General features: G+C 41.8%; 2 protein-coding genes across 2 annotated transcripts in view; both read left to right on the plus strand.

The window, feature by feature from the left end:
- Positions 1-3,962, plus strand: part of LOC306743589 (IQ motif and SEC7 domain-containing protein 2-like) — a gene marked incomplete at both ends in the record, with an annotated part of 124,002 nt that extends 120,040 nt beyond the window's left edge. Inside the window, 4 exons of the mRNA XM_079226117.1 lie at positions 831-992; positions 1,085-1,306; positions 2,219-2,268; positions 2,745-3,962. Of these exons, the coding sequence (XP_079082243.1) occupies positions 831-992; positions 1,085-1,306; positions 2,219-2,268; positions 2,745-3,962 (1,652 nt within the window). The remainder of the gene's footprint in view (positions 1-830; positions 993-1,084; positions 1,307-2,218; positions 2,269-2,744) is intronic.
- A 10,867-nt stretch (positions 3,963-14,829) lies between these two features.
- The window catches only part of LOC306743595 (ER membrane protein complex subunit 3-like), a 4,691-nt gene continuing 4,520 nt past the window's right edge, over positions 14,830-15,000 (plus strand). Inside the window, exon 1 of the mRNA XM_079226123.1 lies at positions 14,830-14,871. The gene's annotated coding sequence lies outside the window, so the exon portion shown is untranslated. The remainder of the gene's footprint in view (positions 14,872-15,000) is intronic.

The raw sequence follows: 15,000 nt of genomic DNA on the forward strand, positions 1-15,000 counted from the left end.
ACTAACTAGCCATGTGTAACGTGTGTAGCGTGTGTGTAGCGTGTGTGTAGCGTGTGTAACGTGTGTTTTGTCTCTCCAGACTAACTAGCCATGTGTAACGTGTGTAGCGTGTGTGTAACGTGTGTGTAGCGTGTGTGTAGCGTGTGTGTAGTGTGTGTGTAGCGTGTGTAGCGTGTGTGTAGCGTGTGTAACGTGTGTGTTGTCTCTCCAGACTAACTAGCCGTGTGTAACGTGTGTAGCGTGTGGGTAGCGTGTGTAACGTGTCTAGCGTGTGTGTAGCGTGTGTGTAACATGTGTGTTGTCTAACTAGCTGTGTGTAACGTGTGTAGTGTGTGTGTAGCGTGTGTAACGTGTGTGTTGTCTCTCCAGACTAACTAGCCGTGTGGAACGTGTGTAGCGTGTGGGTAGCGTGTGTAACGTGTCTAGCATGTGTGTTGCGTGTGTGTAACATGTGTGTTGTCTAACTAGCTGTGTGTAACGTGTGTAGCGTGTGTGTAACGTGTGTGTAGCGTGTGTGTAGCGTGTGTGTAGCGTGTGTGTAGCGTGTGTAACGTGTGTGTTGTCTCTCCAGACTAACTAGCCGTGTGTAACGTGTGTAGCGTGTGTGTAGCGTGTGTGTAGCGTGTGTAACGTGTGTGTTGTCTCTCCAGACTAACTAGCCGTGTGGAACGTGTGTAGCGTGTGTGTAGCGTGTGTGTAGCATGTGTGTAGCGTGTGTAACGTGTGTGTTGTCTCTCCAGACTAACTAGCCGTGTGTAACGTGTGTAGCGTGTGTGTAGCGTGTGTGTAGCGTGTGTGTAGCGTGTGTAACGTGTGTGTTGTCTCTCCAGACTACCCTCACGGCATCAGACTGACGTCAGCGAACCCCGGTGGAGAGAGGAAGGTGCTGATCGTCTTCACGGCTCCGAGCCAGCAGGACCGAGCTCGCTTCACCTCCGACCTCCGAGAGAGCGTCGCCGAGGTGACGGACATGGAGAAGTACCGCGTGGAGTGTGAGTGCATCGTCATCATCATCACCAGATTACCTTCTGCCATAACCAGAAAGGTAACGGATTTTAATGTCTCTCTTCCTTCCTCCTTGCAGCCGAGCTCGAGAAGCAGAAAGGTGTGATGCGTCCAGGTGTGCTGTCGGGGGTGGGACCGGAAGGCGGGGCCTCGCAGGGGGGCGGGGCCAACGGCGACGCCGCAAAGGGCGAGGCGGTGAACGGCACTCTGGTTAGGCCGAGCCTCGACGACACGTACGCATCGGTGGACGGACTCAAACGCACGGCGCTCAGCTCCTCCCTGAGAGACCTCTCAGACACAGGTGAGGACGGACAAGCACAAGCACAAGTACAAGTACACAAAATAACATAACATGTTTTTTTGGTGTTTTTTTATGAGGCGTGACATGTGATATTTTACTGCAGTAGCTTTTTATTTCTGTGGTGACTCACTGACTCAAACCTACATCTGTGCTGTTATGCAACTGATTAGCTGGTGATGGGATCTGTAATACAGTATGATGGAGAAGCAGAGCCGAGGCTCCGTCGCCCCCTACTGGACAGCACGGGAACTACAGAGACGACATCAGAGGATTAGAGAAGACAAAGAGGCAGAGAACTAGATTAACGATGAACTGGAGTTCACATCGATATCAGGATCATATTGTGTTTCTGATTATTTTTGGGTCATTATGGAATTCATGTTGAATTAATATAGAATTATGGACAAAGTATAAATTCTATCAAATACTAAATTCTAAAATCCGTTAATAAAGTTATTAATAATAAGTAATATTTTTTTACGTTTCAAAAGTACACATATTCATTGTTAACTCCTGATAATACAATTATATAAACTATTATTGATGCGCAAACGTGGTATATTTATTTATATTCATTTTTATTTATTTTTAAATCTCAATCTGCAAAGTAAATAATGCTCAAATACATCGTAGTGGAATAAAACGTGTATTGTTTTCCTCAAAGTAGCAGAGAACTGTATACAAGTACTTAGTAAATATACGGAAATATGTATCTTCTGTCTGCGTGATGAGTACGAAGCTGCAGTCAGGGCATAGTTAGCCTAGCTTAGTATAACGACTGTAAACAGGGGGAAACTGCTAGCATGTTTTATGTTTCTGTGCGAAACAGAAATGTTAAATCAATCTGTGGGTTTTGTGTACGAGTGTTGCCACTTTTCTTTTTAACCCTGCCTCGTTCTGATTGGCCGACAGGGAAGCGAGGTCGCAGGAACAGTGTTGGCTCATTGGACAGTACTATTGAGGTAAGTCAGCCTCCCAGCATGCAGCGCGCATTACGATTCATAAAAGCTCGGCGTGTTTCTGAATATTTTCATCTCAACGCATTTGTCCCGTTTCTGTGATCTTTAGATCGTTATTCCAGCTTCGGATGTTCATTATTTTACACTTGCTCTTCTTCTTCTTCTTCTTCTTCTTCTTCTTCTTCTTCTTCTTCTTCTTCTTCTTCTTCTTCTTCCCTGCATGTCTGTCCTATTGAAGTTGAGTTTTTATAAATTTGGTAATTTTGGGGATTATTCTGCAGCTGTTTTCTTTTTAGCTAAAAGCTAACATGCTCACAATGCTAGCATGCTGATGTTCAGCAGGTGTAGCCTATGTTTACAGTGTTAGCATGCTAGCAGTTGCTAATTAGCACTGAACAAAAAGTACAGCTAAAGCTTCAGCTCCGACTCTCCGGTTCTGTATTTCATTCTCTGTCCTTCTCTCGTTGTTCTCCTCTCAGGGTTCCATCATCAGCAGCCCTCGTTCTCACCAGCAGCGCCCCCTGCATGCCGGGGGTCTCTCCTACAGCCCTGTGATGGCCCCCTTGTCTCCAGCAGCCTACCGGCCGCACCGCCCTACTCAGAGCCCCGGTACGGGGTTGGGCGGTGGGCCGGGGCTCTGTCACAACCAGGGGGGGGTCAGCCCCTCCCCCCTCGTGAGCGGGGGGGGAGGGGCTGGGGGAGGGCCGGCCGGCGGCGGCCTGCTGGGGAACTTCTTCGGCAGCCGCAGAGGCAAGTGTCCTGGTCCCCTGACGATGACGTCACCGACTCCTCCGGGTCCTCCGGGTCCTCCGAGTCCCCTGATGATCTCGTCGCCCCCCCACTACCCCGCCCCCGCGCCCCCCATCGCCCACCCAGCCTCACCTTCCCCGTGCCCCTCCCCGTCGCCCAACCTCGCCCAGTCGGACTCGGGAGGACTTGGAGGGGGGCCGTCCAAGCTGCAGGCCTTGCACGCCCAGTATTGCCACGTCAACAGTGGAGGAGGAGGAGTCAGTGTTACTGGGCACCAGCAGCAGCAGCAGCAGACTCCGCCCCCACCGTACCACCACCATCACCGCTACCACACGCAGAGCGTCCCGCAGAGCGTCCCGCAGCACCACGCACTCGCGCACAGGTTCTCGGGCCCACGGCGGCCGGGCCCGCCCAGCTGCGTTCCCTCTCACGGCCAGCAGCACCACAGGGGGCCGCATGGCGTCGGCCAGCACCCGCGCTACAACCTGGGCTTCATCACGCCGCCGCCGCCGCTGTCCCCGCACTCCCCCGTCACGCCCACCACCCCGCACGGACTCTACCACTCGGGGAGGCCGGGGGTCGGCGGCGGCAAGCTCCCGCTGACCGTCTCGCATTCGCAGCCGCACCCTCACGCGCACACACACTCTCACAACCACCACGGCCTGCACACACACTCCCCGCTCAGCCCCTCCCCCTCCGCCTCCCCCTCCACACACTTCATCTTCTCCACCCCGCCCCCCCAGACGCCCTCGGCGCGCCTCCTCCCCCAGACGCCGACGCAGCCCTACGCGCCGCAGCAGTACTCGCCGCTCTCCCCCGTCCCGCCGCCGCACTCCCCGCTGCCGCCCCCGTCGAGCGCCCCGCTCTCCATGCACCCGGGGGCGAGCGGAGGGCAAGGGGCGGGGCCAAAGGCAAAGCCAGTCAGCCGGATCAGCACGGTCGTGTGAGGAGGCGGGTGAGCCACCGGGGGGCGGTAGTGAGAGGGAGCAGGAGGGGGAGGCGAAGAGGAGGAAGAGGAGGAAGAGGAGGAGGTAGGGAAATGCAGGAGTACCACCTCGTGAGGAAGAGAGCGCTGAGGGCGGGGAAGAGGAAACTACTCAGCCTGTGTTACTTTCACATCCACTTCCCCTGCAGGTAGAGGGACTCTCACACACCGGTTCTCCTGGAGAACCTGCAGCCAGAACACACACACCTGGTGAAAACCTCCTCCATCTTCCCTTCGCAGTGCCCTTCGGAGGCGGCCTAGTACCCGAGAGCTCGCAGTTCGGGGACCAGACGTGAAGGGAACCCACGAATACGAGTTCCTTTCACTCCACCCCCAAAAAAACTAAAATCACACCTGTTTTAGAGCACTTTTAGTTTAGACTCGTTCTTTTCTCTGATTAAAGCCATGAGGCGTCGGTGAGAGGTGGGAGGAGTCTACGACAGGTGTGCATGACCTGTGCAATAGTGTATCTGCGTTATACATCCTATATGCAGGTGTTGTAGTTTAAAGCCCCAATCCAGCATTTGTTTGACCTTTAAAAAAAAAAGTGCATTAGTGAAGATGACGAAGAAGACTTTACTTTCTACAATAAACTTTTATAGAAACTTAAAATAAGCCATCATAACAAAAAACTATACCGGTGTATTTTTACCTTTTGTGTTTTGCAAAAATGACTAAAAGCCTTGAGTGTTTGTGGATTACAGGGTTCCAGCAGGGGGCGCTACACACTGTTGAGGATTGGGATTTTAAAATGGGAGCGGTTGACCTTTGACCCAATATTTAATCCTTTAGAGGTCGTTTGATTCTTTGTACTGAACGGCATCCCGCTATATTCGAAAGTATAAGCCTGAATTTGTCAGAATTTATAATAATATGCTCCAGATTGTGTGTGTAACCCTCTACGTTGCCGGGAAGGAGATTACGGAGAAAGGTGCCAAACAGGGTGCATTCTGGGAAACAGAGTATTTTGTGCCACCGGCTTGTCGGACTTTGATGAATAAAATAAAGTCAAGACGGAGTTATTTCAGGTCACATTAAACAAGATGGAACGTTTCTCAGCAGGTAAAACAATTAAAATAAATGAACTGGGTGGGAAATTAAAATTAAAAAATATTCACAAATTGTGCATCGCCCAAAAAAAAACACCAAAATACTTTCAGCTGAAGAACAACAACGTGAAGCAGATTCGATTGACGCATGATAAAAATTGTTCATTGATAAAAACACTATTTACCGGATTTTACAAAGAAGGACAATTAGTTTTAGACGCTTCAGAAACAGGAAGTCCTCAAAGTCTCCATGTGAATAAATACTTTGCAGTCAAAGAGTTTACAGGATTTTAACCGTTGTTTGTTCATAACACATTTAACACGTGACTTCTTTCTTTCCAGGGTTTGGTTAAAGGTAATAAAGTAGTTTAATAATATGAGATATGAGTTTACAGATTACAATTATAATCCCTGACATGTGACAGGAAACTGTCTCTCTCATCGTGGCCAAACACGTTTCCCATTGACTTCCACTGGGAGCGAAACTAATGACGTGTGTTGCGTTGCATCGTCTTCCCTTAAATCCACGCCGCTGTCCGTGGTGCTGAAGTAGATCTGCGTACGCTACTCCTTCCCTGAGCCCAGAGAGTCGTTCTGGTCTTCATTACGTAAAGGCTCAAAGAAGTCTGTTTACTGGAGATATTTAAATCAGGATTATCACAAAGATCTTCAGATAAAGTTCAAACACTAACTAATCAGGACAAAGAGCAGAATAAACAGAATAAAGAGTTGGTCAGATGATGAAACCTTGAGCAGTTACCGCTCTACATTCTACATTATAAACAGCTGGTGACATGTTTGACAAAAATGAATTTCCCACCCAGTCCAAACTGGGTTTCTTTCTCCGAATGGGACGCGAAACATTTCTGGTCTTATGTATGCAGAATAAGGTGCCTTCAGACGGAGGTGATGGTCTAAAAAATAAGAAGAGGAAGAATAAATAATGTTCTGATTCACCTCCTTGGACTACAAAGACAATCCAGCATCCCAAACCAGTAAGATATGAATTGATTGTATCCATTCAGAATCAGAAACATCAACCCATTGACTGCTTTTAAAAAAGAAGAAGAAGGATCTGGTTGGAGGGCCGATCGTGTCCCTCGGCGCCCGACAAAGGAACCGGAGAACTGGACCTCATTTCACCCTGAAGGACTTGCTCCCGCCTCACAGGAGCAGAACACGTGAAATATCCTTGAACAAACTCATTTTTACACATTATTTTTGCACTTTTTTGTGTTTAAAACCTGCCGCACTGGCATTAAACGTGTTTTTTCTCGCCCACTCGCTCTCTCTCTCCATTTGATCGAGATCGCCGGATGTCAGGGCGGGACGCCCGCGGTGGCTGATAGAAGGTTCTCCGACCATTGGAACTATTTTACCAGCCATTTGTACATTTTGACTAGAATAAACCTCTCAGTGCTCGTTGCTTCCCCGTCACACTGGGCGGGCTTTGCCTCATGTGAACATTCACCAGCGTTTCACTGGTGGATGATGGGAAATTCCTCCAATGTTCTGAATGCAAACGTTAATGACATGATTTTTTGTTTCCCTGTGATTACGTGAATGCGCCAAACTGTAGATATTAACTGTACAGTGTGTTCTATTTTTCAACGGGGCCATACAGCATCGATCTGCGACTGAGGATCAGAACTTCTTGAATTAACAAAACGTAAGCTCTAAAAACCAAACGTTCATCAGGGTTCTTCAGGCTACTTGGGGTTCCTCGACAGAAAAATGAAACAACAACAAATTCCAACCTTCAATATTGTTGTTGTTTTTTTTAGAAGTTTTCCAGGTTTGTGAGAACATCGTCATGAGTTCGAACCGAATTACGGAGTTCCTCAGGGAACCGCCTTGGGTCCCCTTTTGTTTTCAATCTGAAGAACCCCTTTGACTTTTTAGAGTGTGCTACTGATATTATTATCAATATTGTTGTGTGACAAGCTTCTACTAACATAACGTACTCCTTGGGCTGTTTTGTATTTTTTAGCACTTTTAATTTTGTTATGTGCTTAAGAGTATGAGATGATTTAATTTTTTCCTGTTTTGAGCATCTTATGGAAGTAATAAAACCCTTTTTTAATTTTTAATATGTTTACAACAACATAAAAAAGGGGAACTTTCTCTGTCTAACACACAACTAATATGTTCTAATGTTTTTATTACAGACTGTGATAATTACTTTAATCCCACACGTTGTTTTTGCGAACAAACACCTCGGAAACATTGCGAAGCCTCTCGACAACCTTTTAAAGGACGCAGTCTGCTACCAACAACCTTTTAAAGGACGCAGTCTGCTACCAACAACCTTTTAAAGGACGCAGTCTGCTACCAAACAACCTTTTAAAGGACACAGTCTGCTACCAACAACCTTTTAAAGGACACAGTCTGCTACAACCAACCTTTTAAAGGACACAGTCTGCTACCAACAACCTTTTAAAGGACACAGTCTGCTACAACCAACCTTTTAAAGGACGCAGTCTGCTACCAACAACCTTTTAAAGGACGCAGTCTGCTACCAACAACCTTTTAAAGGACGCAGTCTGCTACCAACAACCTTTTAAAGGACGCAGTCTGCTACCAACCAACCTTTTTTTGGTCCTGTCACAGTAACGTCCCGTCTAGTCTAGAATATAACAACTAAACACTCTCGTAACTACACAAAACGTCTCAAGGGGCACTGGATCAAACCTACCTCGTACGAGACTTCTCAACTTTCCACCGGCTCCACTGCGCGCCCGAGCTGAATCGAGCACATCCTCCCTCCAGTTCCCATTTTAAAGGGCCAGACCCGTGTTTTTTGCATGTTGTAGCCGCGTGTCCTTCACATTACTGCCAACTCAAGTTCTGACATTTGTTTCCTAATTCTTAGCTCTCTGCTGCAAGATCCAAGTCTCTGCAAGTGGATTTTTCCTTTAAATAAACTGTAATCCGTGGCTGTCTGGAAGGAAGGAAACCAACCTGACTTGCGTTGCATGGTTTGGCAGAAGTAACGTCCAGTCCGTGCAGTTTAGGAACACACAAACAACACAGGCGTGGCCCTTTAAATGCTCAATTTCAATGTGTTTTTCTTTCTGCCCGGGCCTGCTCTCCACTATGGGTTTGCATGTGGTATTTATTACAGTATCTGCACTGAATGAAACTGTATTATAAACATGAATGTACATAACCATCGTTATACGAAAAATAACAACGCGATACTCACTTTGCTCCACAGAGGGGCGTTAGTCTCTGGCTGGTTTACACCAGGAACGAGGATCTGGGTTTGTTTTCAACTGAAACAGATCTGGTGTGACTTCTGCGGGAACCTTTAATATATATATTTATATATATATATATATATAAATATATATATATATATATATATATATATATATATATATATATATATATATATATATATATATATATACATACATATATGTATATATGTATATATGTATATATGTATATATACATATACATATATATATTAAAATATATATATATATATATATATATATATATATATATATATATATATATATATATATATATATATATGAAAGCACATATCAGATCTGGCTCAAGTACAGTTGAACATGTTGTGTTCTTCTGTTCCTGTGTGAAGGCAGCGTGTGTGTGTGTGTGTGTGTGTGTGTGTGTGTGTGTGTGTGTGTGTGTGTGTGTGTGTGTGTGTGTGTGTGTGTGTCTCTACAAGCGATGGACCTGGTCCGCAACACAACGGATCGCTTCGTGGGCGACAAAAAGTTCTTGTTTATAATGTAGAGCAAAGAGAAACTGGAACAGTCCTTGTAAAATTGTATGAGTACAGTGTCAAACATGTGTCAACAGAGACAACATTATTTTAAAAATGATGTATGGAAGATCTAAGCTGTGTACATATAAATATATATTACTTGTACTTTTGTTTTTGAAATTGCAGAGATATGAAAAAAAGTGGAAATATTTATTGCTCTAAAGATATAAAAAATCTGTTCATGTTGATCGAAAAGCAGTGTCCTGTTTTGTTTGGCTGATGGCACAGACACACACACATACACACACACACATACACAGACACACACACATAGACACACACACATACACAGACACACACATACACAGACACACACACATAGACACACACACATACACAGACACACACACATACACACACACATACACAGACACACACACATACACACACACATACACAGACACACACACATACACAGACACACACACATACACAGACACATACACAGACACACACACATAAACACACACATACACAGACACACACACATAAACACACATACACAGACACATACACAGACACACACACATAAACACACACATACACAGACACACACACATAAACACACATACACAGACACATACACAGACACACACACATACACAGACACATACACAGACACACACACATACACACACACATACACAGACACACACACACATAAACACACATACACAAACACACACACATACACAGACACACATACACACACACATACACAGACACACACACACATACACACACACATACACAGACACACACACACATACACACACACATACACAGACACACACACATACACACACATACACAGACACACACACATAAACACACATACACAGACACACACACATACACAGACACACACACATAAACACACATACACAGACACACACACATACACAGACACACACACACACACACACATACACAGACACAAACACACAGACACACACACAGACCACAGACACACACACATACAGACCACTGACACACATACACAGACACACACATACCACACACACACAGACACACACACATACACAGACACAAACACACAGACACACACACAGACCACAGACACACACACACACAGACCACTGACACACATACACAGACACACACATACCACACACACACAGACACACACACACACAGACCACTGACACACATACACAGACACACACAGACCACACACACACACAGACACACACAGACCACACACACACAGACCACAGACACACACAGACCACTGACACACACACACACAGACCACAGACACACATACACAGACACACACATACCACACACACAGACACACACAGACCACACACACACAGACCACAGACACACACACACACACAGACCACAGACACACATACACAGACACACACAGACACACACACACACAGACCACAGACACACATACACAGACACACACAGACCACACACACACAGACACACACAGACCACACACACACAGACACACACATACACACACATGACCGTGACATTACAGTGAGATGATGAGGATGTTTAGGAATTCACATTCAACCAGGTTAGCCTAGCTTAGAATGGAAGCTCCGCCCATAACTACAGAAACACTCCTCTAAAGCTCCCTAAATATCAATTAATATTAAGAGGTTGTATCTGTTTTGTTTCATTAGTACAGAAACAAAAGTATAAAAACAGGTTTAACATTTTGTGTTTTAGTCATAGTTATGTTATGTATAGTTTATAGTTATGTTATGTATAGTTTATAGTTATGTATAGTTTATAGTTATGTTATGTATAGTTTATAGTTATGTATAGTTTATAGTTATGTTATGTATAGTTTATAGTTATGCTTTGTATAGTTTATAGTTATGTTATGTATAGTTTACAGTAATGTATAGTTTATAGTTATGCTTTGTATAGTTTATAGTTATGTTATGTATAGTTTATAGTTATGTATAGTTTATAGTTATGTATGTTTATAGTTATGTTATGTATAGTTCATAGTTATGTATGTTCATAGTTATATTATGTATAGTTTATAGTTATGTTATGTATAGTTTATAATTATGTTTATAGTCATGTTATGTATAGTTATGCTATGTATAGTTATTCTATGTATAGTTTATAGTTATGTGTGTTTATAGTTATGTTATGTATAGTTTATAGTTAAGCTATGTATCGTTTATAGTTATGTTATATATAGTTTATAGTTATGTGTAGTTTATAGTTAAGTTATGTATAGTTTATAGTTATGTTATATATAGTTAATAGTTATGTATAGTTTATAGTTATGTTATGTATAGTTATGTTATGTATAGTTTATAGTTCATAGTTATGTTATGTATAGTTTATAGTTATGTTATGTATAGTGTATAGTTATGTATAGTTTATAGTTATGTTATGTATAGTTTATAGTTAAGCTATGTATCGTTTATAGTTATGCTATATATAGTTCATAGTTATGTATAGTTTATAGTTAAGTTATGTATAGTTTATAGTTATGTTTTATATAGTTTATAGTTATGCATAGTTTATAGTTATGTATAGTTTATACTTATGTTATGTATGGTTTATAGTTAAGTTATGTATTGTTTATAGTTATGTTATATATAGTTTATAGTTATGTATAGTTTATAGTTCATAGTTAAGTTATGTATAGTTTATTGTTTATAGTTATGTTTTGTATAGTTTATAGTTAAGTTATGTATAGTTTATTGTTTATAGTTATGTTTTGTATAGTTTATAGTTATGTTTTGTATAGTTTATAGTTAAGTTATGTATAGTTTATTGTTTATAGTTATGTTTTGTATAGTTTATAGTTATGTATAGTTTATAGTTAAGTTATGTATAGTTTATAGTTATGTTATGTATAGTTTAGAGTTCATAGTTATATTATTTATAGTTAATAGTTGTGTATACTTTATAGTTATGTTATGTATAGTTTAGAGTTCATAGTTATATTATGTATAGTTTATAGTTATGTATACTTTATAGTTATGTTATGTATAGTTTAGAGTTCATAGTTATATTATGTGTAGTTTATAGTTATGTATACTTTATAGTTTATTGTTAAGTTATGTATCATTTATAGTTAAGTTATGTATCATTTATAGTTATGTTATGTATAGTTTATAGTTATGTTATGCATAGTATAGAGTTTATAGTTATATTATGTATAGTTTATAGTTATGTATAGTTTATACTTATGTTATGTATGGTTTATAGTTAAGTTATGTATTGTTTATAGTTATGTTATATATAGTTTATAGTTATGTATAGTTTATAGTTCATAGTTAAGTTTTGTATAGTTTATTGTTTATAGTTATGTTTTGTATAGTTTATAGTTAAGTTATGTATAGTTTATTGTTTATAGTTATGTTTTGTATAGTTTATAGTTATGTTTTGTATAGTTTATAGTTAAGTTATGTATAGTTTATTGTTTATAGTTATGTTTTGTATAGTTTTTAGTTATGTTTTGTATAGTTTATAGTTAAGTTATGTATAGTTTATTGTTTATAGTTATGTTTTGTATAGTTTATAGTTATGTATAGTTTATAGTTAAGTTATGTATAGTTTATAGTTATGTTATATATAGTTTAGAGTTTATAGTTATGTTATTTATAGTTAATAGTTGTGTATACTTTATAGTTATGTTATGTATAGTTTAGAGTTCATAGTTATATTATGTGTAGTTTATAGTTATGTATACTTTATAGTTTATTGTTAAGTTATGTATCATTTATAGTTAAGTTATGTATCATTTATAGTTATGTTGTGTATAGTTATGTTATGCATAGTATAGAGTTTATAGTTATATTATGTATCGTTTATAGTTATGTATACTTTATAATTATGTTGTGTATAGTTTAGAGTTCATAGTTATATTATGTATAGTTTATAGTTATGTATACTTTATAGTTCATAGCCCGGACTCTGTTAGGGGACCCGGGCTCTGTTGATGAGCCTGACTGCCGAAGGGAAGAAACTGTTGGTGTGGCGTGAGGATGAACTCAACGATGAGGAGCAGAGGATGGACTCAATGATGAAGAGCAGAGGATGGACTCAACGATGAAGAGCAGAGGATGGACTCAACGATGAAGAGCAGAGGATGGACTCAATGATGGCAGTGTAGAATTGAATTGAGGTCCTGCGTTAGGATTGAGCCCAGGAAGAGGAGGGACTCCACAGCATCGACGGGGGAGTCCCACGGGGTGATAGGGAGTCCCACGGGATTATAGGGAGTCACACGGGGTTATAGGGAGTCACACAGGATTATAGGGAGTCACACGGGGTTATAGGGAGTCACACAGGGTGATAGAGGAGTCACACGGGGTGATAGAGGAGTCACACAGGGTGATAGAGGAGTCACACGGGGTGATAGGGAGTCACACGGGGTGATAGAGGAGTCACACAGGGTGATAGAGGAGTCACACAGGGTGATAGAGGAGTCACACAGGGTGATAGGGAGTCACACAGGGTGATAGAGGAGTCACACAGGGTGATAGAGGAGTCACACAGGGTGATAGAGGAGTCACACAGGGTGATAGGGAGTCACACAGGGTGATAGAGGAGTCACACGGGGTGATAGGGAGTCACACAGGGTCATAGGGAGTCACACAGGGTGATAGGGAGTCACAGGTCGATAATAATCAGTTGAAATATTAGCAACACTCACAAAACAAACCTGTAGATACACAACATCCAGCTCTCAACATGTAAAGCTCAATATGCAATAGATCACATTGAACAGAAACAATTATAGAAATTGTTGGAACATGTTTAACTATAAACTGTAAACATATGAATTCAGCATGATGTTCTGCTCCTGCAGAGCTCTACCCGGTGCAGTTCACCTCAAGACCATCAGGTGTCAGTGTAGCTCACCTGAAGGCATCTGAACCCCACAGAGCAGTGGTTCTTTACCTTATTGGAGGTGCTGAACCCTGCAAGCTTCATCAGTGCAATCACAGATCCCTTTGGAATTTGAAAAATAAAATATGATTTCTTCAAAACATAGGTATATATTGTGTTAGTGCACAAAATGAACCATGCATCAGTTGCACACAAAATCACTGTGTTCAAAGAACAGAATCAACAAAACATGAATTTCACACAAAAACATAACTCAATGAATATTTACTGCAAATCAATGTGACGAAAAGAAGAACATGTGTGTGTTGTGGCCTGACATTGCTCGTGTGAACCGGGCTGTACTGTGTGTGTCTTGACCCCTGCTGAACCCCTGAGAGTGACTCACCCCTGGGGTTCGGTGGAACCCAGGTTAAGAACCACTGCCATAGAGACTCTTTAGGGCCCTTCAAAATAAAAAGTGAGATGAATGCATGATATGAACAGTACATCTTTGCTAATAGTGTGTACTTATGTACACATTTGAGGTACTTGTACCTCAGTATTATTAGCATTTGTTGACCCGTTATCCTCCTCCAGGGCATCTCAGAGGTCTGATGGTCTGATAGTTGTAGTTTCTCCTCAGGTCCAGATAAAACCTTGTATCTCCAGATGTGTTGATGGTAAATGTTTGTGATAAACAAGCATTTCTTGAATTTTGATTGATCCTTATTTGTGACAAAGCACTTGGGCTGCATTGTTTGCACCCAAAGTTTTACAACCAATAATGTGCTTTTACTGTAACACTAACTAGTAATGTACTGATTGAGATGAGTAATACCGAACATGGTATGCTTCACTAATTACTAAATATACCAGTATATAAAATACTAATCTGAAAAGGGCCATTGAGTATGTTTTATTTATTTTATTCCCATTATTTATGTATTCAGGTAAGATCTTTTTTAAACACCAGACTTCTTACTTTAAGTATTATTTTTGTATCATTGTGGTGTTATCATGTTGATTTAATCAGAAGACCTGAGCGTTAACAAAAGTTGTATTTTATTTTGTTAACGCTACGGATCACGTGTTCGGTGTTTCCGCTTGAACCGGAAGTGAGTCACCCGCCTGCGGAACGCGCTAGCTGCACATCGTCCAGGAAGTCCCTCCATGTGGTGAGTTCACGGCCCTCCATAAAGCATGTTGTTTAGAGCAGCGACGAGGCCGCGACGCGTCCGACACCGACGGAGACGACCCGTCGGTAGAACCCGGTAGAACCCGGTGGAACCCGTGAAGCGGGTCAA

This window comes from Taurulus bubalis (genome assembly GCF_910589615.1).
Source record: "Taurulus bubalis genome assembly, chromosome: 11".
Classification (NCBI taxonomy): domain Eukaryota; kingdom Metazoa; phylum Chordata; class Actinopteri; order Perciformes; family Cottidae; genus Taurulus; species Taurulus bubalis.